Source organism: Eumetopias jubatus, unplaced genomic scaffold (assembly GCF_037043125.1).
Source record: "Eumetopias jubatus isolate StellerSeaLion01/CBP00866 unplaced genomic scaffold, mEumJub1_p1.0 scaffold_1, whole genome shotgun sequence".
Taxonomy (NCBI): domain Eukaryota; kingdom Metazoa; phylum Chordata; class Mammalia; order Carnivora; family Otariidae; genus Eumetopias; species Eumetopias jubatus.
In genome coordinates, this window is record NW_028274807.1 from 47,939,013 (window position 1) to 47,961,629 (window position 22,617).

General features: G+C 36.9%; 1 protein-coding gene across 10 annotated transcripts in view; it reads right to left on the minus strand.

Annotated features, from left to right (window-relative positions):
- Positions 1–22,617, minus strand: part of ABI3BP (ABI family member 3 binding protein) — a 238,445-nt gene that overhangs the window by 83,245 nt on the left and 132,583 nt on the right. For 2 of the 10 annotated variants that reach the window (XM_088025991.1, XM_088025921.1), the window contains exons 15-34: positions 22,186–22,251; positions 20,761–20,835; positions 20,122–20,196; positions 19,204–19,278; positions 18,223–18,294; positions 17,351–17,425; positions 12,929–12,970; positions 12,051–12,081; positions 11,322–11,410; positions 10,848–10,895; positions 9,709–9,771; positions 9,522–9,596; positions 8,783–8,830; positions 7,269–7,328; positions 6,386–6,475; positions 5,012–5,044; positions 4,130–4,208; positions 3,647–3,708; positions 2,771–2,854; positions 1,336–1,395 (exon numbers count right to left, since the gene is read on the minus strand). In XM_088025991.1, coding sequence (XP_087882117.1) covers positions 1,336–1,395; positions 2,771–2,854; positions 3,647–3,708; positions 4,130–4,208; positions 5,012–5,044; positions 6,386–6,475; positions 7,269–7,328; positions 8,783–8,830; positions 9,522–9,596; positions 9,709–9,771; positions 10,848–10,895; positions 11,322–11,410; positions 12,051–12,081; positions 12,929–12,970; positions 17,351–17,425; positions 18,223–18,294; positions 19,204–19,278; positions 20,122–20,196; positions 20,761–20,835; positions 22,186–22,251 — 1,302 coding nt within the window. Of the gene's footprint in view, positions 1–1,335; positions 1,396–2,770; positions 2,855–3,646; positions 3,709–4,127; positions 4,209–5,011; positions 5,045–6,385; positions 6,476–7,268; positions 7,329–8,782; positions 8,831–9,521; positions 9,597–9,708; positions 9,780–10,847; positions 10,896–11,321; positions 11,411–12,050; positions 12,082–12,928; positions 12,971–17,350; positions 17,426–18,222; positions 18,295–19,203; positions 19,279–20,121; positions 20,197–20,760; positions 20,836–22,185; positions 22,252–22,617 lie in introns of all 10 variants that reach the window. The other 8 variants (XM_088026157.1, XM_088026149.1, XM_028119206.2 and 5 more) reach the window with 7 other exon arrangements.

The window sequence follows — 22,617 nt, forward strand, 5'->3', positions numbered from 1 at the left end:
ACTGAGGTCCAAAATGATGCTTTACTTCTTTAAGACCTTATATGATGAGCCTAACACTTAATGTTGAAATACCCCCCAAAATCTTCAATTTGCAAAAACACCCTGCCTTATTTTCCTTCTGTAGGCTTTGTATGCAGAAAAAGGTTCTGTGTTCAGCTAGCCTGAAGATGAAGTAAAACGTGTTTCCTACTACCCTGAGCTAGAGGAAACATTATGTATCTTCCGAACATGTACTACTCGCCAACCCTGAAGGCAGAAGGACTCTTCATGATTCCCTCACTAGAGGGTATGTGGGTTTACACTTTCAGCCAGTAACAGGCTCTCAGGCTCCGAAACCAAGGACTGAGGTTTCATCTGGTGTAGTCCCAGGTTCATCTGGACTTGGGGTGGTTTTAAGTTTGGTTTGTGAATGAAGTGTCCATTGGGATGTTTTTGGAAGTGGAAAAAGATAAGGTTTATGGTTCTGCAAATTATGAGGTTTAAAAAAATTCTTTGTTTTCTACGGCTTGACAGATTTTTCTTGAGTTTCATAAAATTTATGTTTCTAGTGTGAAAAATTTGCCCCTACTATGCTACTGTATCTTCTTCTGTTATTGATACTTTGGGGGGCAAAATTGACATAAAAATGAAGTTATTAATTCAGAGAGTCAAGATTGGTATTTTTTATCATTTTTTTAAAGATTTTATTTTTTAAAGTAATCTCTACACTCAGCGTGGGGCTCAAACCTGTGACCCCAAGATCAAGAGTCACATACTCCACTGACTGAGCTAGGCAAGCACCCCTTTATCATATCATCATACCATATCATGCAGTCCCCCCACTGTATTAAAAAGGTTAAAAATCATTTCTAAACTATGGTGGAGAGTAAGGGGTAGTCAGATTTACCCTAAGGATGGGGCTTACTATTTAAACTTACTATGTTTGACTACAGTATCTGTTAGACAATTTACTAAAAACATGTTACTCAAAAGTTAACAAAAAAACAGGTAGATAAAAAAGATATATGTACAAAGGATATATTAAGAAACTTCCCTGTCACAGCTTGGTTAGCATAGATCAGGATCAGGTGCTCACATGAATATATGAAATTTGCCTTAACAGAGAATTCAGATTAAGCTGAAAATAGAAGGTGGCATGAAAAAAATTTAAAGTAAGTTACAGGGCGGGAAGATATCCCAAACTAGATTCAGGCATGGATTTCTTAAGAATAAGAAGTAATTTGTTTTATGCATGTTCAACTCAAAAGATAAAGAATGTAAGTGAATGGCAATGAGTGGAATGGGTTTGACAATGAGCAGGAAAAGCTCTTCCTGAAGGTTAGAAAGTGGCATTACCAAATGCAGTCCCTGGAGCCCCTTTCTTAGGAGTGACTGGTTTAAGGACTATAGCAGGAACTGACCGAAAATAGTAAAAAAAAAAAAAAAGAAAAGAAATGTTAAACATTTACACAATCTCAGAACTGCAAAAATAATTGCACCTAAGTAATAATTCATCTGGAGTACAAAGCAAAATCTATTAACTTTCTGAGTTGAGGGATATGGAGTCTCTCTGCACTTGGGTACCAATTTATCACTTAGTAGGGGTTATCTTTGTAGTAGACAATTGTCCCTGTGAAGTGCCCGTGAAGTGTCTCACTCTTTCATGATCCTAGTGTCAGTGTACCAAATACCTAGTGTACCAAAATAGACCATACCAGTCTTGCTGGAAACTCATCTTTGGAAAGAGACAACAAACTTTGCCTCATAGGATTAGGCTTTTAGGATTAGGATTAGGCTCTTAAGAGAGCAGGATAAGGGGCAGGCTCTCAGTCTAAGCTTTAGCAGGGTAAGCGGGGAAAGCATGACCATATACAGATACTGATGATTCTCACATGAAATTCAAACTCCTAAGTCCAACATTCAAAATACCTTTTCAGCTGGTCCTTTGGGCCCATTTAGCTGCAGCAGCCTCAGTGAAATGTTCTGATCAACACTTAGAAACCTGACAGCCTCAACTGCTCAGAGAAGCCTCTGTCCCTCCTCACTGGCCCTGCCCACGTGTCCGTCTCTTGCGTACTTCTCCATCCTCCTACTCCCCAGTCATCCAGATCTACGGTGATTTCAACGCTCAATCCTTCCCTTATTGTTTCTTTAAATCAAGGGTTGACAAATGATGGCCCATAGGCCAAATCTCACCCATGGCTTATTTTCATATAGCCCATGAGAGCTAAGGATGATTTTTTTCCATTCTTTAAGTGGTTGTAAAAAAAAAAAAAGGAAAAATATGCAAAATATGCTCACAAAGCCCCAAATATTGACTATCTAGCCCTTTATAGAAAATGTTTGCCAACTTCTGCCCTAGACCTTCATTATGCCTTAACTTTGTAGTTAACAAGAAATAATCTCTACCTCTTAAACCAATAATTCATTATATGTTAATTGAATTCAAGTTAAAAAAAATGGAAAAAATGGAAAAAAATGAAGTACTAACAATAGTGCCTGGCACATAACAACAACAACTTCTTATTTACCCAAACATACATTCGTTCTGTAGCTATTTCATTCTACCACATATGTTCAATATTTAAAGGATGAATAGAATTGAATGAGAAATCAAACATTTAGAGAGAAGATTCTAATTCACAAGCGTAAGTAATTCAGCTACCACCTAAAGCCCCCCAACCACGTTCTCACTGGCTACTCTAGAGTAGAAAAAGCTGCTAACCCTGACTTGCTCCCTCATTTTCTCTGGACCCCACGGGATGGGCTTAGTCAGGATTTACACATTTACACAGTTCAGTCTGAAGGGCTTCAGGACTCCCTGTGGTTTCAGGTTTGGGACGCAGATGATGAGTTTGTTGAGGCACTTTGGGAGCTGAAGGAAGTAAACCTCAGGTTAACAGAGTGTTCTGAGGGCTAGAAGCTGTGAATAGGAGTATACTAGTTCTAATTACTGAAGTGTCAGAAAATTTTTCCTCTGAGCTTAAGATATTTGCTTCCACTTCAATAACTGTCTCTTTATGTCATTCACACTACTCTGGAAGACAAAAGTCACGCAGAAACATGAGTTTATATGTCAAGGATATTTTCATAAGGATCTCTAAATGAAAAAAAGTTCCAAAACTTCAGAGTTATGGCGGTGGCAGTGAAGGTGTAGGGTAAATTTAAACTAATGATGGCACTTTAAATTAGCATTGAGCATATTTTCTATTTCGGCCTTTACTGAAAGAAGACCACATCATTACCTAAAATGGCAAAACAAAACCAAAATCATGCACAAAATAAAAATGTAGGAATTTAGATCTGCTCAAGAATTATGTCACACTGTAACAGCTGTGACAATACTCAGCCTAGATCAAGGATAGATATCTTCACCCCCAACCCCCATATGTTTGAAACTCAGAAAAATAGGTTACATGGAGGTGAGATGCCATAAATTCACACGAATTACGTTGCAGACGCATAATCTAGACTAAGTTTGTATTTGGCTCTTTTGAAAACAAATGAGTGATTTTCATACTCTCCAATAGATTAAGGAGTAACTGAATGACAATAGAGGATGACATGCGAGTCTTGTGAAGCAGAAGCAGCTATGGTTATGACGGTGATGGAATGGGTTTCAAATGAGCAGGGAAAGCAGATGCTGATGGACATAATGTGTCATTACCTAGTGTGGTCACTGGAGCCTCCGTTCTAAGTATAACTGGTTCAAAGATTGTGGTAGGAACGGATCAAAATCAATGAGAGAAACCAAAGAGATTTTTATGAACACATGAAATGTCAGAAACTTCATTTTACCAGTAAAAATAATGCTTCTATGCCTTCTAAGGGGGAAAGAGCAGGGGAAAGATGGCTTACACTCTGTTTAATACCAAGAAGCAGGAAGCATGGGAATGGGACGAAGCAGGGGTGGGGAGAAGGGGGTCACCCTAAGGTCTGTTTACCGCACATACTACAGATAGCCAAAAGGAAGCTGATACCACACTCACTGAGAGACTAAACCCTTAGCAAAAAGAGTGGCATTTGATATAAAAAGATAAGGAAGAACCTCTGTTTGTGATACTATATTACACTAGGTATCCTCAGAATTTAGGGTCCCAACTGGGGTAGACTGCTTGAATTCCTTAAACTGGAAACCACATATTTACCCAGTTTGGTCTGAGGTACTTCTGGATGGGATGTGGTTTTAGCTTTGGGGCGTGGACGACGAGGTCTCTTTGTTGTTGTAGCTGAAGGAAGAAAATTTAGGATTAATATAGTGTTGATGGCTCCATAAACTCTAAATAAGATGATATCACATAGTTAAGCTTTCTAAAATTTGTCAGTTTGAGTGGTGAGAGCTTTGCTACTTTGGTTTGATATTTTCTCCTTTAGTATATTAATAAGTTTCCTTTTAAAATTGAGAGTTCGCCAAAGATTAAAAATTATAATACAATTATGTTTAAGAAATGAAGATGGGGAATTGTCATTTCTTTGAAAGTGTCCCTAATCCAAAATTGGTTACAAATTGCTCCTAAAATATGATGACGTGAGAGAAGTTCAAACCACCCTAGGGTATTCACTTCTAACTGTGATTTAAAGTGACAAGGCTTGGGCAAATTTTCCACTTGGTAATTTACTAGAATAAGCATAAAAAATTTGCTGAAACATCCACGAAGTGAAAAAAAGTTAGGGAGAACTTCAAATATAGAAAGTAAGATGGCCTAAAGAAAATTCATGGTATCGTAATCGATACTGTATTGGTGGTCTAAGGAGGGGATATATGGAGAATCATATTCGGACCTTAGCTCTAACAACAGTACTGTTTAAACAGAGACTCAGATTGACATGATGCAGTCTGAAGCTGGGATGTGGGGCAGATAGTGGTCTTTATTAAGTCCATACACATTTCTGTTAGAAAGAAAGCCTTTACACTGTAAGCTGAATACTGTAATAGGATGATGACAAATTATGACATCATCATCTATATAGCACCACAGAGAACCTTGATAATAAGAAAAAGCACTTGCTAACGGACATAAATGATCATTACCTAAATATGTCCCAGGAGTAATAGGCTTAGAGTCTGTAGCAAGCAATGATCAAAAGTAATTGAAAAAAGAAATGTCAGACACATGAGAAAAGTCATCAAACTCTCTTGAAAATGAACTTCACCTGGTGGCACAGGTTCTACAACTAAAAAGCAAAAATTTTAAAGTTCTGAGGTGAGGGTACAAAGATATTTGTTCTTATGAAACGGTTATATCCTTAGTATCTCCACATGGCTCCAAGTTTTGCTTGTTTTTATATTATCTGATAACACAACAACAATAAAAAAAAATGCTGCTTAGAAAAATCTCTAGGCATCTGTCTAGGAACATTAAGATTAAAAATTATGAGAAAAGAATGTGAAACTATAATTTATTGGAAAACAAGGCCCTAGGTCATGACAGATGAAACAGTTGATATATTTAAGCAGATACTGTAATGAATAACCAAAACAGATTTGTTGTTGTTGTTGAGAGTCCACTTTGGAAGAAGACCAAGACTTCTGTCCAAACAAAGTCATATAAAAGAACAAGATACAGAGGAGCAGTGTCAAAACTTGTCAGTGCATTTCTCTGTTACCAGGACAGAAAAGGCCTGACCCCAGGAGGAAAAGAGAGTGTGCTGTAGCCAACTGGCTTAAATCCTATCATTGAAATTAGGCATTCAAGGTCCTCTTCATGGACCCATCTCAAAGTGGCATCACGGACCAAAATTTCTTGGCAGAAGCTAGGCGAACATTGTCTTTCCCCTTTCTCCCAATCAGGTTGCCCTTCTAATTCCTACCCTTCTACTCTCACCCACACATATGGTACCTCCCCGCCTCCGTTGATTCCTGCCTATCCCTGCAACCCATCTACAAGCTCTATACATTTCAAGGTCCACATCACATTTACCGGCTTGCGGACCTTTTACTTCTCTAAGAATTAACTGTGTGCCTGACAGTTGGTCAAACTCAATAAATATGTTGCTTCTGCCCATATTCTTTTATATCTATTTATGAACAGTGTCTACATAAGAAATTTCTTTCCTCAACCAAGTGAAGTCATTTGTTATTTCTAAACTATTTTTCACAGATGCTAATGTAGCCCTTAAAATGTGTGACTAAGTGAGCTAAATACGCTAGTTAGATCCTTAACTAGGTAAGTTTTTGATAAACCAGAATCAAAGAGGAAAAATATAATTTTTCAGAGAAAGCAAATAAAATACAAAGGTTCCAAGAAGATACCAAGCAGCACAAGGAAATCAGTTATTTAAATAGAGCTCTTGTTACTTAGGCTTTCACACCGAAGGGTCCCGAGAGCTATTAGGTGGCAAGTTAAACTGCCACACAAGAATCACATCCACAGGGTTCCACAGGTACCAGGAACCACATATTTACCTAGTTTGCTCTGAGATGCAGCTGGGCTCGGTGTGGTTTTATGTTTGGGACGTGGACGGCGTGTTCTTGGTCGTTGTGATGTTTTTGGAGCTGAAGAAAGGAAACTGGTTAATGTTGTCTTATAACTCCAGAAACTCAAGAAGGATGATACGTGGGTCTAGGTTTTCTAAAATTTTGCTAGATTCTTTTAAGCCTTAATAATTTATCTCTTTGGTTTTGGAATTTTATCATCTATATGCAAGAAATTTTGGGGCGTCCACTGACGGTTCTTTTGATAAAGAGTGTATAACACTATTCTAATAATCCAAAAAGTTTATTATTATTGGTGTCAGATTTTCAAAAGGGATCCTGACCCCAGAAACACAGCACGTCCATATCAGAGAGGGACCCAGGCTCACCTGCTTTTGGGAGATCGTACTTAGAAATTATTTACCTTAGACATACCTCCCATTAAACATTAGAATAAGCACATTTCTTTTCTTAAAATCATTGGTAGACAATAAAAATGCCCTGCCTATCTTAACACAACCTTCTATCCGTGTCCATAGAATTAAAATTGATGTTTTAGAGTAGCGACTCCTAATTGTATTTGAAATTTAGCTTTGCCACAGAACACTGAGCAGAATCACAGGCTCTGTAAAGCACCAATAAAGCTGGATAATATGGAAGATAGATGCTCTATACTAGCTGCATACAGGCTTAACCAAGTAACTAACTGAATAACTTCTTTTAAACATCCTCAACATTCAAAATGAAGAATAGAGTTGAGTGACAAGAGAGGGAGATGAGAAAATCTTAGAAAAAGAAAACCGCTTAACCAAAATAGCAACAAGACTAGACAATGGGCAGAAAATGCACTTGCTTAGAGATAAAAAGTCATTACCTAACGTTGTCGTGGGAGTCTCAGTTCTCAGAGTTACAGGTTCAAGGTCTGTGGCAGGAACTGACCAAAAGCAATAAACAACAGAGATTTAAGAAATATACAAAAAGAAGGAAAATATCTTGAAAATGAATCTTCTTTACCCTGTAATATTTAAAACGCATTTCTGAACACTGTAAAATAGTATTTGGTCTCTAATAACAGGCTGTACTCTGGTATCCATTTATCTCATAAAATAGACAAACCTTTTGTATTTTGCATCCCTATGAGGCCAATGAAAAGCTTTTTTCTGTATTTAATTATCCGATTCCAACTACATTGGAAACTTGGTTCTAAAAACATCTCAGTTGTCTAATATGTATTTTAAATTACTCTGAAAAACTGCAAAAGCTTCTGTTAGTATTTGGAAGGCTTTCACCACCATTGTTACTTGTTTTGAGCAACTGTGGTAGTGAGGAGAATCTTTAAAAATGTTCTCAATTAGCCTGTTTATTGGAGATGTGTGACAGTTATGCAAAAGATAAACTTGTGCCTTTTCTCCATAATAAATGGGGTACTCTTTCTTATTATTTTTTTATTTCAAATGAAAAATTTGGGGATAATTCTTCAAGTGGGCAATAGAGATGATTAAGAAAAAAGTCTGAAGAGTAATAATTCAACTTTTTGTCTATATAAACAGGATTCCTGTAATTCTATAATATTCTGAAATGATTGAATTATGCATAGATATTAAACTAATCGTGATGTGTAATTCCTCGGATTTAAAAACTGGCGTCTCTATTTTTCATTAAGTCCAGAAGACTAAATGTAACATTTAACATCTTATCATGAAAACACTGTGAGCATTTGTATGGAGATTGCCTTTCACTGACTAATATGTCACAGCAGTTGGTTTAAGCCACATCTGACAACATCTTATAGGGAATTAATGGAAAACATGGCCCACAGAAGAGATGGAAAAAGCGAGCGCAACAGGATGCAACGATATCCAAAACTGATTGCCTTCAAACAAAAAAGAGGATACCTGTTTTGCTTGGAAATCAGTGTCACAAGATGAATTTGTCAGCAGAAACGTCCTGGTGCATTTGAATAGTACAGAATCAAAGAGGAATGGACTTTTGCGAGAAAGGGACAATTAGGTATTGTCTCAAGCCCCAACCAGCTTTTTAACTGCTTCTCTCCCATAACCATATACTATAGACACATAAAAGCAGAAATCTCAAAGATTTCCTGGATTGCAGGATGGATGTGCTCTCAGCCCCTGCGACTCTTGACAGCGTCAGTTGCTGCAAGCAATCTGAATCCTCTGAACGTGATCAAAGGAAGAATGTCATTCAGGGGTTATAAACTGAGCAGCAGAAGTAAGAATGTCTTTTGATGTTGAAAAGTTCCCTGTTGAAAATAATGAATGAAAAAGATGATGAATGACCATCGTATACATAAGAGAATGCAGTTCATGACAGAGATGAGAGGGGCGAGCTCAGAGAAACGTCAACCAAGAAGGAAGACATCATTACCTATGGTTGGAGAGGGAGCTTCCGTCTCAAATGTAACAGGCTTAAAGACTGCATCATAAAAAATAAACAGATACAAGTAAGCAAAATAAAGAGGTCTAAACTTTCAGGTGCTCACTGATGCTTAATTCATAGGATACAGAACCTGGTTTATTCTAAGTTGATATAAATTGCCTTCTTCATAAGCTTATTATGAGAGATACTCTTACTAAATCAGAATTTTGTACTAATTGGAACCTTAGGAGAAAATTTCAATTGCAAAACAGTTGAATTTTTAGAACTGTTATATAAATATCTTATTTCAAAGGAAATCACTTAGGTAATAGCTGCTGTTTAAAATGTCATTAAGGTATTTTAGAGAAAGTCAGTCTCTGATTATGTGCCTATAAAGCATGAACACAGTGTCAGCCTTCCCAGTCTTACCTAGTGGTGAATGCTAAAATCACTTTCAAATATGTTTCAGGTACAGAAAAATCAGGTTTCTATTACATACCCAAATTCAGAAAACAAAGTCTAAAAATGTTAAGAAAGTGGAACCTGTCAGACTATCAGATGTGAAATTCACTAACTTCCTACACATTGGTTTGTTCATTTAACAATTGATGTAGTTACTTTGAAAAGATAATGAACAAAATAATATTTTGTTTTCTATGCTTTATATAGTATGGCAAATTGTAAACATTTTCAACAACATTCCCAAAGAAAAAGCTTCTTAAACTAAAGCACTGGAAATCGTGTTTACCAGGTTTAGTTGGTGGCGTATCTGGTTGTACTGGGGTTTGGGGTTTAGGAAGTAATTGCTTTGGTGGTTTTGAATCTGAAGGAAGTTCCTATAATTAGTGTCATAGCAGAGCTGTGAATGTCGAGATTAGTGTTACTTACACACCATTTTCCTAGTTATAGATCAAGGCAATGAAAGTAGTGATTACCAGGCTGGATTTGAGATGCATCTGGTCTATGTGTGGTTTTAGGTCTTTTGGATGGTTTTGATGCTAAAGAGAAAGGTATTAAAAATTAGCATAATGATCATAGCCGTAACTGTCATAATTAAAGACACATATGCTTGAGCAAAGATCCTATATAAATTCACTGGATATACAACAAAATTGATTCCTGGGGTATGGGAAGGATGGGAAATGTGTCCATTTCTCCTGCTTTTTCAGAAAGGAAAATCTTTAGGAAATGCTCAAAATGTGCCTTTGAGCAAAGTAACAGAACGATAATAAGACTTTTTTTCTATAAAAGTAATTTCAGAGATGACAAGTGCAATAGTTTTCTTTCTTAATTCTAAGGTTTTATAGCATAAAAATATTAAGTAGAAATTTGAAACTTGCTTATTAGTAGGAGACCTGGAAAATAATCCACAAACACTTTAAATTATACAGAAGGTGACATGGCTACAGATTTCTGGAATTTTCCAAAGTAAAGCAGATTTATTGTGAATGCTGAGAAATTATAATGAAATAATAACAGTCAAATAGCATTAGTACCCAAAACAATAAAACAAGTTTGGGACTTCTAATGTTCTCAAGTTACAAAGACCACACTATTTTCATATTTGACCCCAGAACAAGAACGGTGTTTATGTCTCTAGTTATCAAAATATACTCAAAAACATTCTTCAAAGAAACAGAAAGCTGAAGAAGCCATTATTTCATGCAGCTTTTTAAGAGGGAAAAGATCTTACAAGTTGAATGAGTAAAGCAATGAAATGATAATCATGGCACTGGAATAAAATTTTACCCTTTGTCAAGTCCAGGATGAGCACAGAAGTCCCTGCCTGAGAAAGAGTAGAAGGTTTTCCCGACAGAAGGACATGGAAGGAGAAAGGGTTTGTGGGGAACCAAGAAGTTGCATCTAAGACCACAGACCTTCCTTAAAGGAGCACACAGGTAGGATTCTTCTAGAAGTCTCCTATCTTCAGGCTCTTCAGACCCAGATAGGAAACGTGAGGAAAAGCATGGAATGAAATTGTGATGGAGTGGTGGAACTGCAGTCATGCCTGGGTGGAGAGTAGGAAAAGCAAAAGTGACATTCCGTGAAAGCAACTGGAGGAGAGTAGAATTACCGATTGTGGGCACCAAGAGCTCCAGAGGTACTGTAGCAGGTTCCAGAGCTAGGGAAGCAAAAAGCAAGAACACTAATTATATCAAGCAGCAGCATCTTGAGGAAGGAAATATTACTCCTCATTCTTAAGCCCTATGTTTTCTGAATGTGATTTTCCCTTCTACTTTTCCCATTTACCCCCTCTTCCTCTTGCTTTCCCACACCCCATTTGCCATAAACCCGCATCCTATGTGAGATTTTTAGGGTGCCCTACTTTAATAATCCACTTGGTGGGCAGCCTACTCCTGTGTGTACCTAATAGTTGCAAGTAAAAAATAACAATATATCATAAACATAGGAAGGATATATGCTTAAATATAAAAATCAACTATACTGGTTCTTAAAGCCCAGCTATTTCGGTAATAGGAAGCTAACATATCAAAAACTACCATGTTCCATTTTCTATGCTAACTGGAACCCTGAACGTCACATTTACCAGGTTTGGACTTGGGCACATCTGGACTAGGTGTGGTTTTAGGGCGGGGGCGACGACCTGGTCGTTTGGTCTTTGGTGGAGCTGAAGAAAGAAAATTAGCTAGTTAGTACAAGAGCAGTAGCTCTAAAAACTGACAACAATACTACATATACCTTAGAAGCGCATTTAAGTCCTTTGGCTTATTGTGGGTATATACCCTTCTGTTTTGCAACTTCCTATCCTCATTTACCCAGTTAAATGAGGTCTTTAACGTACGTAAGTACGTACGTACGTTAAAGAGCTCCCTATTCTTCCATTTTGAGATGGAAAACTCAAAACTTTGTAGACCTTAGAGAAGACAGTCTCCTGAAAGTTTTGATGGTGTATGTTTAACAGGAACATGAGAAAGGCACCTTTAAGGAGCCACTAGGGATACAAATTAAAATTTATTTGTCCTAAGATTCAAAAGGAGAAGTTTTTCATTTAGCATTAAAAAGTTTACAAGTTAACACAGCATGTATAAAAAGGCTTTGAATTCAGAAGTTATTTCAGGCAAGACAACTTTTTAAAGATGAGATACAGTTTATAAAACTAAAGAATTAAAATGTTTTTTCTCTGCAAGTCAGAACAAAGAACACACGCACACAAATGGATATCAATGGATGATTCCATTGATGTGAGCCTGGTCCTAAGATACCAGCAGACAGGAAAAGAGGAAACAAAGCTCACTGAATAACTGTATTATCGAATGTTGAAGGTTTGGTTTCCAGAGTTCCAGGTCCTAAGAGTGCATGAAAACCATCAGGGAAAGAATCAAAATCAAAGGAAAAATGATAAAACCTATTTAGATATGAAAAATCCTTGATTTCTCATTACAAAGTTGAGCGATTATAAATGGTGAAACTTTTACCCATGTGAGATAGTCCTTTTTTATTTAAATAGATTCCTGTGTTATTAGACGAAATGAACAAAAATGTAGTCTTGTCAGTTAAGTTTGGAAGGAGAAATGGAGAAAACAAACAAACGAAAGCATGATTCTCATTTGGAGGACATGAATGCAATAAAGTGACCAAAAGTTTGTGTTATGAAGGAAAATATGGGTAATTGGCTGAGATGGCACCAGCAGAACACATTTTTTGCTCTCTTGAAGAAAAAGAAGCTATAAATATTGGGGTTAGGTTTTCTATTTCTCTTAATGAATTGTCTAGTGACACATCAGGATGTTTAGATCTGGAAAGATCCTACTACTTTTCAAGAAAATCTGCGAATGTTAGTTTTGAAAGTAAGATAAACACCTCTGAATGTGAAAACACAAAAATGTCTACAAAAAGAAGTAAGCCAAGGTCCTCCCCTGGAAACAGCTAGGTTAAGATAAGCTCAGGACACAGTACTCAAATACAAGAAGGATGACACAGAATGTGTCCGATCAAAATCAGTACGGTTTTCAGAACCTCTGCTTAGTAAAGCACAAGCGAAGATTGTATCTTCTGACCAAAATGGCTTAAATAAAGACCTGAAGGACAATTAAGAAATTTTTAAAAAGCCCAAGCTAAGGACAAAATTGAACATAAAGGGTACTAAAGGAAGAGGTTTCTTTTTCACTCATCAAAGGCAATTTGATTCATTGCCTCGAGTTGACTGTGATGGTGGTAGAGTCTGAGGTTCTGAGGCTGCAATAAAACAGTTATTATCAAAGGCCATGCTGAAGATCACCATTTAAGACAGAAATTAAATGTCCTTTACTCTAAAAGCTGTTCTTTCACTGGTGAACAATCAGATGCTATGGCTTATTACACTAACGATCAATCAACCCACATCCTTTCCACAAACCACAATAAAACTAAGAAATGAGAATTCGGTTTTTTGTTGATTTTTAGCTATTTTCTCCACTACCCAACATTCTGAAGTTTCCTCCTAGTGCCTGAGGAGATATTGCTCTAAGGGGAGCTCAGGATAGCCTCTCCAAGGTTGGCCAGAGTGTCCAATTACCTGCCATTTTGTTTTCACGTAGGATGGTGAGGTTCATCCAAGGAAGTGGGAAGAGGCAACAAAAACATCAGACCTATAAGCAGGTCTGAGATCTGTTAGTTTTGGATGATTTTCAACCTGGCTGGACCTGATACTCTTTCACACACACACACACACACACACACACACACACACACACACACACACACACAAAGGAATTGAACATGTGGTTTAAAAAGGTATAAAGGGCCTCAAGTATTCCTATGTTGTTCCTCATATTAACTAGCACTTATTGCTGGTGAACAAATTGGTTTACATATGAAAATTAGTCCATTCTAGTTAGCAAATCAAAGTCAAAAAGTAATCTCAGATTTCGTCACTTAATAAAATAACAATATTATTTAAATATTCTGAAAGATAACAATCCTTCCAAAGTTTTTCAAATTGGCAGTAATTAAATGATACTTCATGCTAAATACAGTTTGGTTACAATATCTGTTTGTGCTTTTAAAATGATCATCTAATAGATTTCTTATTCTACAGAAAAGAATTCTTCTCTTTCAAGAAGAATATAAAAAAGGAATTCAATTTTTGAAAAAGAAAAAGTGAAGATTCTTCGCCGTTTTTTTCTTACAGAAGGAATTAACATAGCACCCACCAACAAGCTTAAAAGAACTTAAATCATTTTGTCACTTATTTTTTTTTTTAAAGATTTATTTATTTGTCAGAGAGAGACACAGCGAGAGCAGGAACACAAGCAGGGAGAGTGGGAGAGGGAGAAGCAGGCTTCCCGCGGAGCAGGGAGCCTGATGTGGGGCTCGATCCCAGGACCCTGGGATCATGACCTGAGCCGAAGGCAGACGCTTAACAACTGAGCCACCCAGGCGCCCCACTTATATTTTTTATACTACATTTACCAGGATGATGTTTCTGGACTAGGGGCTGTGGAAAGATTTGGGGAAGTAAGTAGAGACTCTTTAGTATCTAGAAAATAGAAAATATACCAACAAATATTGCAGGTAGAGAATTTTCGTTTATTCTGAAAGCAATGTATAATAGGTACAAGGTGTTACTGAAAGGTGGCATTAGCATGTCTGTGGCCAAAAATAAATTTTTTTTATTTCTCAAGAATTTATCCAGAAATAGATTAAAATAGATAAATGGCAAAGCCGAAGTGATATATCAGATTGAAGTACACATAGCAAGGCAAAAATCGTGTGTGTGTGTGTGTGTGTGTGTGTGTGTGTGTGTGTGTGTGTGTTGTGTGTAAGAGAAAAAGAGAAAAAGAGAGAGGGTGGAAGGAGTCTGGGTGTCTCAGATTCTACAGGAGATAGGGTAAATAAATAGTAAGTGTCAATACATTAAATATAATAACTATCAAAAAAGTCCATATCTGAAAATAGCAACAAAAATTCTTTTTGAAATTTTGAGGCTGTAATTCATGTCTTAATTTCTACCAAGTTGCCTTCTAAAACTGTGAAAAAGTAAGATTTGCTACTTGTAGCATCTTTTAGAATTTCCAGAGATTAAAGAATGTGGTCTTATGAATTTTCTAAAGAAAAATCTGCATTTTTGAGCTCCTGACTGAAACGGAGATCAAATAGGTATGGGGCCCTCAGTTAAGCTTCCAATTCACCTGTACAGAGAAATACTAAAGTCAGCGTTTATTAAAAGCAAATACATCTTCTGACAAGATTTCCTCTATTTTATAATTTTAAGGTATTGTGGATAAAGGAATAAAAATGTTAAGCGGCAAGCAAATAACTACACCACTCACCTCAGCACAAAAGAAAAATACACCTGGCTCATGATTTGTGACTAGCAATGAGAAAAATTTACAATTCTATCCACTGTGTCAGAGAACTGTGTAAAAAAAAACATCTATAATTGGAAGTCTCTCCTTTTTTTTTTTCCTAGTCTGTTAAAAGCCTGAAGAGCTGAATGTCCCTGCCATCTTAAAGGTTAACTATGAAGGAAGCAGTTTTCATTGGAGGCAGACAAGTTGGGACATGGTAGATGGTGGGATTTTCAAGAAAGGGGTGGATTATGTTATAAAACAAGCCAAACCCAATGTGGGTTTTTACTTGTTAGTTTAACCACAAAGGAAAACCAAAGGAAAAGCAATCTGCATGGAAAGTGAGATGGAAAAATAACAGCGTGTGAGGAGAGGGCGGGGAAAAACAATGAATCACTCAAGTGAAAAAAGCTTCTGGTGGTTTCTTTGCTCTCCTGAACCTTGGCTAGCAACAGAAATCTTCCACAGAGCTATAATGGTGGCCTGCCTTAAAGTAAAAATAAATACATTTTAAAGAGCTAGAACCCAAGTACTGGTTTGCAGAGATTAGTTACTCTGTGTTGCCTCAGACCACCAGAGGTCAACTAAAGTGGATGTAAATTTAGGTGCAGATTTGAAGTCATAATACTTCATGCGAGGGGGAAAAGCGAGGCTTTTCTTAGGTGATCAGAAGGTAGAAATCAGAGGAATATAAACTCATTAGCTTTCAAATGATTTGCCACATGGTAAAAGGAAATGTCAAATTAAGAAGTCTCTTTGCTCAAACAGCTTAGAATGATAAGAACACATCCTCTCCCCTTATTTGTATGAATGAATTTCTTCTAAACATTTCTTTAGAAACCAGTGAAATTACTAATGTAACTAATCATGTTTAAACTGTTAGGAATATCTGAAGGCTTTTTTTTTTTTTTTTTTTTTCTCTTTTCAAATTTTATCTTGGTGTAATAACAGAAATACTTAGATTGGAGAGACATTTATTTATATTTGGTGGTCTAAACACTCGGTAATAGGTCTCAATCTGCTTGGTAATAGCCCTCTCTTCAAAGTACAGCCTAAGTATAACAGTTATGACCTTTTTCCAAAGCCCTCTAAGCATTATTTTTAAATAAACATACATTAAACCCTTCTCTCATACAGCTGTTAAAGTTCTTTGATTTAAACTGTTAAGGTTCTTGAGTTTCATTAGCTATGCTTCTTTCTCCAAATAACCCCTCTGAGTAAGAATACTTCATTCCATTTCTCTGACTTGTAGACCTCACCCATGGTCACAGAGTCAACTACACTCCCTTTGCCTAATCCCCAATTTCCTCCAGTCTGACACCTACACCTGGAAATCTCACTGCCTCTTTAAAAGGAGTCTTGAGATTTCTTTTTCTGAGCAGTTACATTCTTCTTCCTTACCCATTTCACTGCAAAAAAAATAAATCATACCCATTTAAGTAGAAAATCTTTTGTTTTAATGATCCAACTTTGTAAACACCCACTAATGAAAAATCCATAGAATGTGATAGTGAGAAAAACCCTGGAGATAAGGGTTTAAAATTTGGAGGAAAATGATTTGTATTGACAGAGTTCTTGTATATAAGGGGATACTTAGAAGTCAATATTTAAACTGCTGTATAGATTCTGAATAGATAGAAAAAAATGAAAAGTTTTGTCATTCAATATGTCCGGCCATCTATATGCAGGGGACTGTCTCTGTTATTAATTACGTAAATGAAATAACCTCTCCCTGCGAAAGAGCCTTCTTTTCTTCAGCAAAACATCATTATCTCCTGAGAAGTAAACAAAAGTCAGTGTTCAGAAATCAGCTTCATCTCAGAAAGAAGTCATGGAGCATTAGGAGAATCCGACTTTTTCTAATCTTGCAGCTAGAGAACTGAGAAGCCCTAAAACAAAGGCAGAGTTTTTAGGGGATGGAAACACTTCTCCCCTTTCATGCTGAAAGGCTATTGTTCAGTGTGATCGGAATTCCAGTCCACTCTGGTATTGGAAACTATTTCTTGGTCCTAGACAATGGAGTCCTCAATCACTCACATCCCTCTATTTCTATATTTTCTGTGATAGTCATGAACAGAAAGATCCACCCAACAGCTCAGAACAACACTGTGATAATATCAGAGGGGCTGGTTATAATGAGATCATTTCAATGCATTTTTGCACTTTCCACGGAAAAATTGTATCAAATAACAAAATACAAATCAGAAGTCATTGCTCCAAAGAGTGGCATGAAACAATTTTTCAACCCTACTTTTGGAATTAAAAAAAAAAAGTTCAGGGTAATTACCAGGTTTGGTGGGTGTCCCTTCTGGGGTGAGAGGAATTTTAGGTTTCAAAGAAATAAATTGTGTTTTACTGGGAGCTGGAAAAGTAAAGAAAATAATCAACAAATCAATATTTAAGCATTTCAGTGTCTAAAACCACAAAAGGAAAACCTATACTTTAAATGGAATGAACCCATCATCTTGGAAGGTTTTTGGAAATATTCCATTTGAAAGACTATTTCACAGACCAGCATTTAATGGAAAAACAGTGATAAATTTTCATCTGGTTTGGAAAAAAACATTTCAAGAATATATTTGAACTGACAGAAACAGCATTGCTATAAATAGCCACAGTAACTACACAAAAAAAATTATTCTATTGCATTATTTTAAAAAAAATCAATATAATCATCTTGTACCCTTACTTCACATTTCTCAGCCACATCCAAATCTTTAGGCATGTTTTAAAATGAATAATCACTGGTAGGTAAAATGCCATGGTCTGCGGTATAAAGAAATTCTACTAACATCATAATAGAATACTGTTCCTCCAAAGGAAGTCTGAGGTTGAACTTGAGGGCCTCCCTCAAAAAAAGTGGAGGACTGTGTTTAAGACTCCGCTTCACATACAATGGTGGATGGAAGAGGAGGCGGCCATGGTGGTTTGCCAGCGTTCCAAGGAACGGGATGATAGCTGGATGCGGAGTTCACATGTACTGACTGTGGGGCCACCTACCGAAAACCATGAAAGCCACCAAGCTGCTGTAATTTATGAGATTCTCAATATTGTTAAAATGAATCAATTAGAACAGAGACTGAGACATTACACAAAAGCTAAAGCACTGGATTTTCATGGTCAAATGAAGTAACGCATCTACCAAGGACATATCATTACCCAGCGTTGTCCATGTAGGTTCAGGGCTTTTAGGAATTTTAGGTGTAATTGTTCCAGGACTTGTGGTTCTTTCTGGTGATGGAAAGGAAAAAAAAAATTAAGATATCCTAGAGACAATAAAAAGCTATCATGCCAAGAAGAACTAAATGACCCTTTCGAAATCCTGTCATATTTAGCTGTCAGGGTTTACAAATGCAGTGAGTATAAGTTTTGGCAAATAATTTATAAGTTCAGTCATAGTAGTAAAGGCTATAAAAAACTGTATTTATCCTACCATGGAATAAGCAAAACTTGATTTGTTGAGCATGATTCTGAGTGTACTATTTGACAATGAAAAATATTACTTCCAGAGAAGCTAGCTGTCCCATGCAAATTCTGTGCCATAATGTATGTTTATGTTGTTCCCTCTGCCTTCTAATTTGTCTGAACCCTACACATATTTTGAGACTTACATCCTCAACTCTTTTTTTCTCTGAGCTTCCATACAAGTATTATAGTCTCATAAGAAGATTGTATAGTTTTATGTTGATCTCATTCTTTATGCCATAAGATCTTTCTGAGATTATAAGCAATTGGACAGAGGGAGTCATGGTCTCTCCTGTTAGCCACTGCCCCTGTTCGAAGCTGAAAACATAGCAGGCACCCAAAACAAGGACTGTCAACCTAATAAACACCTAAATATACACACATACCAAGGAAATGAATTTCACTATATATCTTACTCTCTAGCACTGTGACATTAGGACTTGTTTCTGGGTTTATACCAAAATTCACACGCAAGAACATCACTGACATAATTTTCAATAAAGTCTTCTTGAAAAATTGACTTCTGTTATTTTGAATTATTCATCTTCAGTAATTTTCAAATTTTGTAAAGAAAATTTGACCTATAGAATCATATAACCTCTTCCTATGATAAGGAGATGGACATTCTCTACTTGGATTTAAATACCCTGAGAGGTTAAAGAGGCAGTTATTTACCAGGTTTGGTTCTTGGTGGTTTGGGCCTGATGCGTCGTTTAGGTGTAGAAGGGATAGATGTAGTTTGCTGGGCAGCTGAAAGAAGATTTAATATAGCTTTGATAAGAAATATTTTTCAGGGGCCAATCAGGTTATAACTGTAAATTTGTAAACTTCTTGAATACAAGAACTACTTTTTATTTCTTTGTATCCCCAAAATGCCCAGCACTGTGCTTTATACACAGTAGATGCTCAATAAATGTGTGTGGGGCCAAAATGAATTGTCTATATAAAAACTGAAGGTACATTGTTGAGCTACAAGTACTGGGAAGTGGGCACTCTTAAGGGATTTAAGAACACAAGGTAGAATTAAGAATGCAAAAGATAATTTACTGAACAACTGGGGAGAAGCACAAATATGTGGAATTTGAGAATGGAACTTCCGAACTGCTTTAATTCTGTAGCTCATGACTAGCCTCTGCAGGAGTTAATGGACTTCATTATTCAAATAATTTTCTATTAGAGAATATAGGCTGTGTTAGTTCTTTTACCCATATTTCCTCATTGCAGAACCTACTTGGTGCTCTTTATATTTAGACGACTTTGAGAAAAATACTCTGACCAGGTGGTATCTAATTGTGCTAAAGAGAAGGGACTATATCCCAAAATAATTATCGTCTGTAATTCCATTGCAATTTTCTGGTGAGCAAAGTTGAAAGGATTACAGAAAGAAAATATCTCTTTAAATATATGGACACCAAGATTATGGGAATTCTTTGAGAATTATCCCAAGGCAAAGTTTGACAGATAACCCAGTTCTTGGAAGAATTTCATGGTAGAGAATGAAGGGAAATGTTTACTATTGAAAATATTCTGGAGGTCCAACAACACTTTCTCTGTTCTTTCAAAGTACACAACCATAAAAATGTCATTAGTTACCAGATGTTGTAGGTGGCATTGCAGGACTGGTAAAGATTTCCAGTTTTTGAGGGACAAATGGTGTTTCACTTGGAGCTGAAAACACAAACACCCCACCCACCAAGTAATTCCAGTTACAATGAGGTATTTTAGGAGTTTTAACATGCTTTTAGATGGTATTACAAAGCACATGCTACACGTACATGATTAAGTATGAAAAATGCATGTAGTCTTAAAAGCTGGTGGATGAAATCATGATTTAAAGAAGAAAAAAAGGTCAGAATGACAACTGTTCAGTGGCTGACTCCAGGCAGGCTCAGTGCATGGAAGAGAGATGATACAGGCCACAAACACATGAATGAAATGAGATGATATGGATGACGAAGAGGTCCATGCAGTTTTCAAAGCTTTTCATTCCTTTAAAGATGGAAAAAATGATCATCTATTACAGTTCAAAAGAGAGAGAGAGAGAATGCCCAAAATGGAACGTAAGTTGCCTGCATTACAGCAAAAAAAAAAAAAAAAAAAAATACATTCAGAAGTAAGAACAAAATAAATGATTAGATGTGATGGAATGAAATGGTCATTTGGAAGAATGGCATTCACATGGATTTTCTTTTGATGGAAAATAAAGTAGGGTTTTTCTGTTAAAAACATTACCCAGTGTTGCCCTTGGCTGTTCAAGAGTTCTAGAAGTTTTAGGTGGGACAGAGTCCAGAAATGGATCACTTGTTGCTGTTGGAATAAATGTCAACATTTATAAAAGCAGAAGGCCCCAAGAATAAAACACAAATTCATGAGTAATAAATTATGCCTCAGATGGGGAAAAGTATCATGAAGACTTGAAGGAGAGGTGACCAACATTTTTAAACTAGTGATTCATTAGGAGCTGAAGATGAACTCACTTTTCAAAACATACATACTTTAAACATTAAAAACCATGATAAAAACAATGTTGCATATATTTAACTTGTTTTCAACTGGTTTTTCTGGTTTCTCACTTTTGTTTCTTAACTACTAGCCAAACCCACTGTTAGCATTCTATTTCATTTTTTCCCCTTATTTTCTGCTGCTATTTAAAATTATTTGCCTTTATCAGGGCACAAATAATGCCAAGATAAGGATAAATATACAAAAAATATAAGATATATATGTCTAGCAGAGACCAGTCATATTTTTTTTAAAGATTTTATTTACTTACTTACTTGAGAGAGCAAGAATGAGAGAGAGAGAGAGAGCACATGGAGGGGGGAGGGTCAGAGGGAGAAGCAGACTCCCCGCTGAGCAGGGAGCCTGATGTGGGACCCGATCCCAGGACTCCAGGATCATGACCTGAGCCGAAGGCAGTCGCTTAACCAATTGAGCCACCCAGGTGCCCGAGACCAGTCATATTTACTCTGAATCTCTCACGGTACCTAGTTTAGTAGGTGCTTAATAAATTCTTGCCAAAAGGAACTATTAGATTGAGTTAAACTCATTTGTAGAAGGATCAGTGAGTGAATGTTAAAGATTAGACCCAACTGGACTTCAGTAGACAAATGAATGACATGATTGCTCTAGGGCAGGATTTTTCACCTCAGTACCACTGCCATTTAGGGATGGATAATTCCTTGTTGGGTAGGGGGAGAGGGCCTGTCCTGTATATTTGCAGGGGTTTGGCAGTATCCCTGGTCTCTACCCACTTGATGTCATTACCACCTTCCCCAGTTGTGACAATCGAAAATGTCTCTAGGCATTGAGACATTTGAGAACCACTGCTCTACAGAAAACTCTCTAAGAACCTAAAACCTTCTTCGAATGCTATTGATAATAGAGCAATAGGCCATTACATGACTTTGGCTCAGTGGCAACCAAATCTATCTGCATCTCGCACATGTGGCAGAGATTATTACTGATGGATATAAAGAAATAACCACTCAACAGAGAAATGGGTGGAATTCATCTCCCTGACACAGACAACCATTTCCCTCCCGCAGAGCTCTAAAGGCTGTGCTTTCTCACTCTGCAAAGATCAAAGCGAGAAGTAGGTGCAGTGCTGTCAGAATTATCTGGCATCCAAAGAAAGCCTTGAGAAGCTGGATGTACCTGTGTGGGGTTCTGACATTTCAGGCTCATCTGATGTCGCAGGGCTTGAGAAAACATCGTAAGCGGCTTTTAAAAAGAAAAGGTAAAACAAAAGAGAAGATGTTAATTTTGATTAATTTTAAAAGGTTTCATGACATAATTTAATGCTAGTTACAAGAGAATCTTGTGTAGGTGCCTAGTGAATGTCGGCTCTGGGCTACTGGTCTTGTCACTAACGCGTGAGCAATCACTAAGACTTGCCTCCAGTCTTTTTCTCCTGAACTAAAGCTTTTTCTACAGTGAGCTGGACACTGGCCTCGAGGGTGATGTGCACATAGTGCTATATATTTACAATGAAGTGGTTCCAGCTCTAAATCAAAGAGCTTCGAAGACTATAAACATATATGAGTCAGACGCAGTTTGAGGAGAGATTTCCAAAGAAGGAAAGAGTGG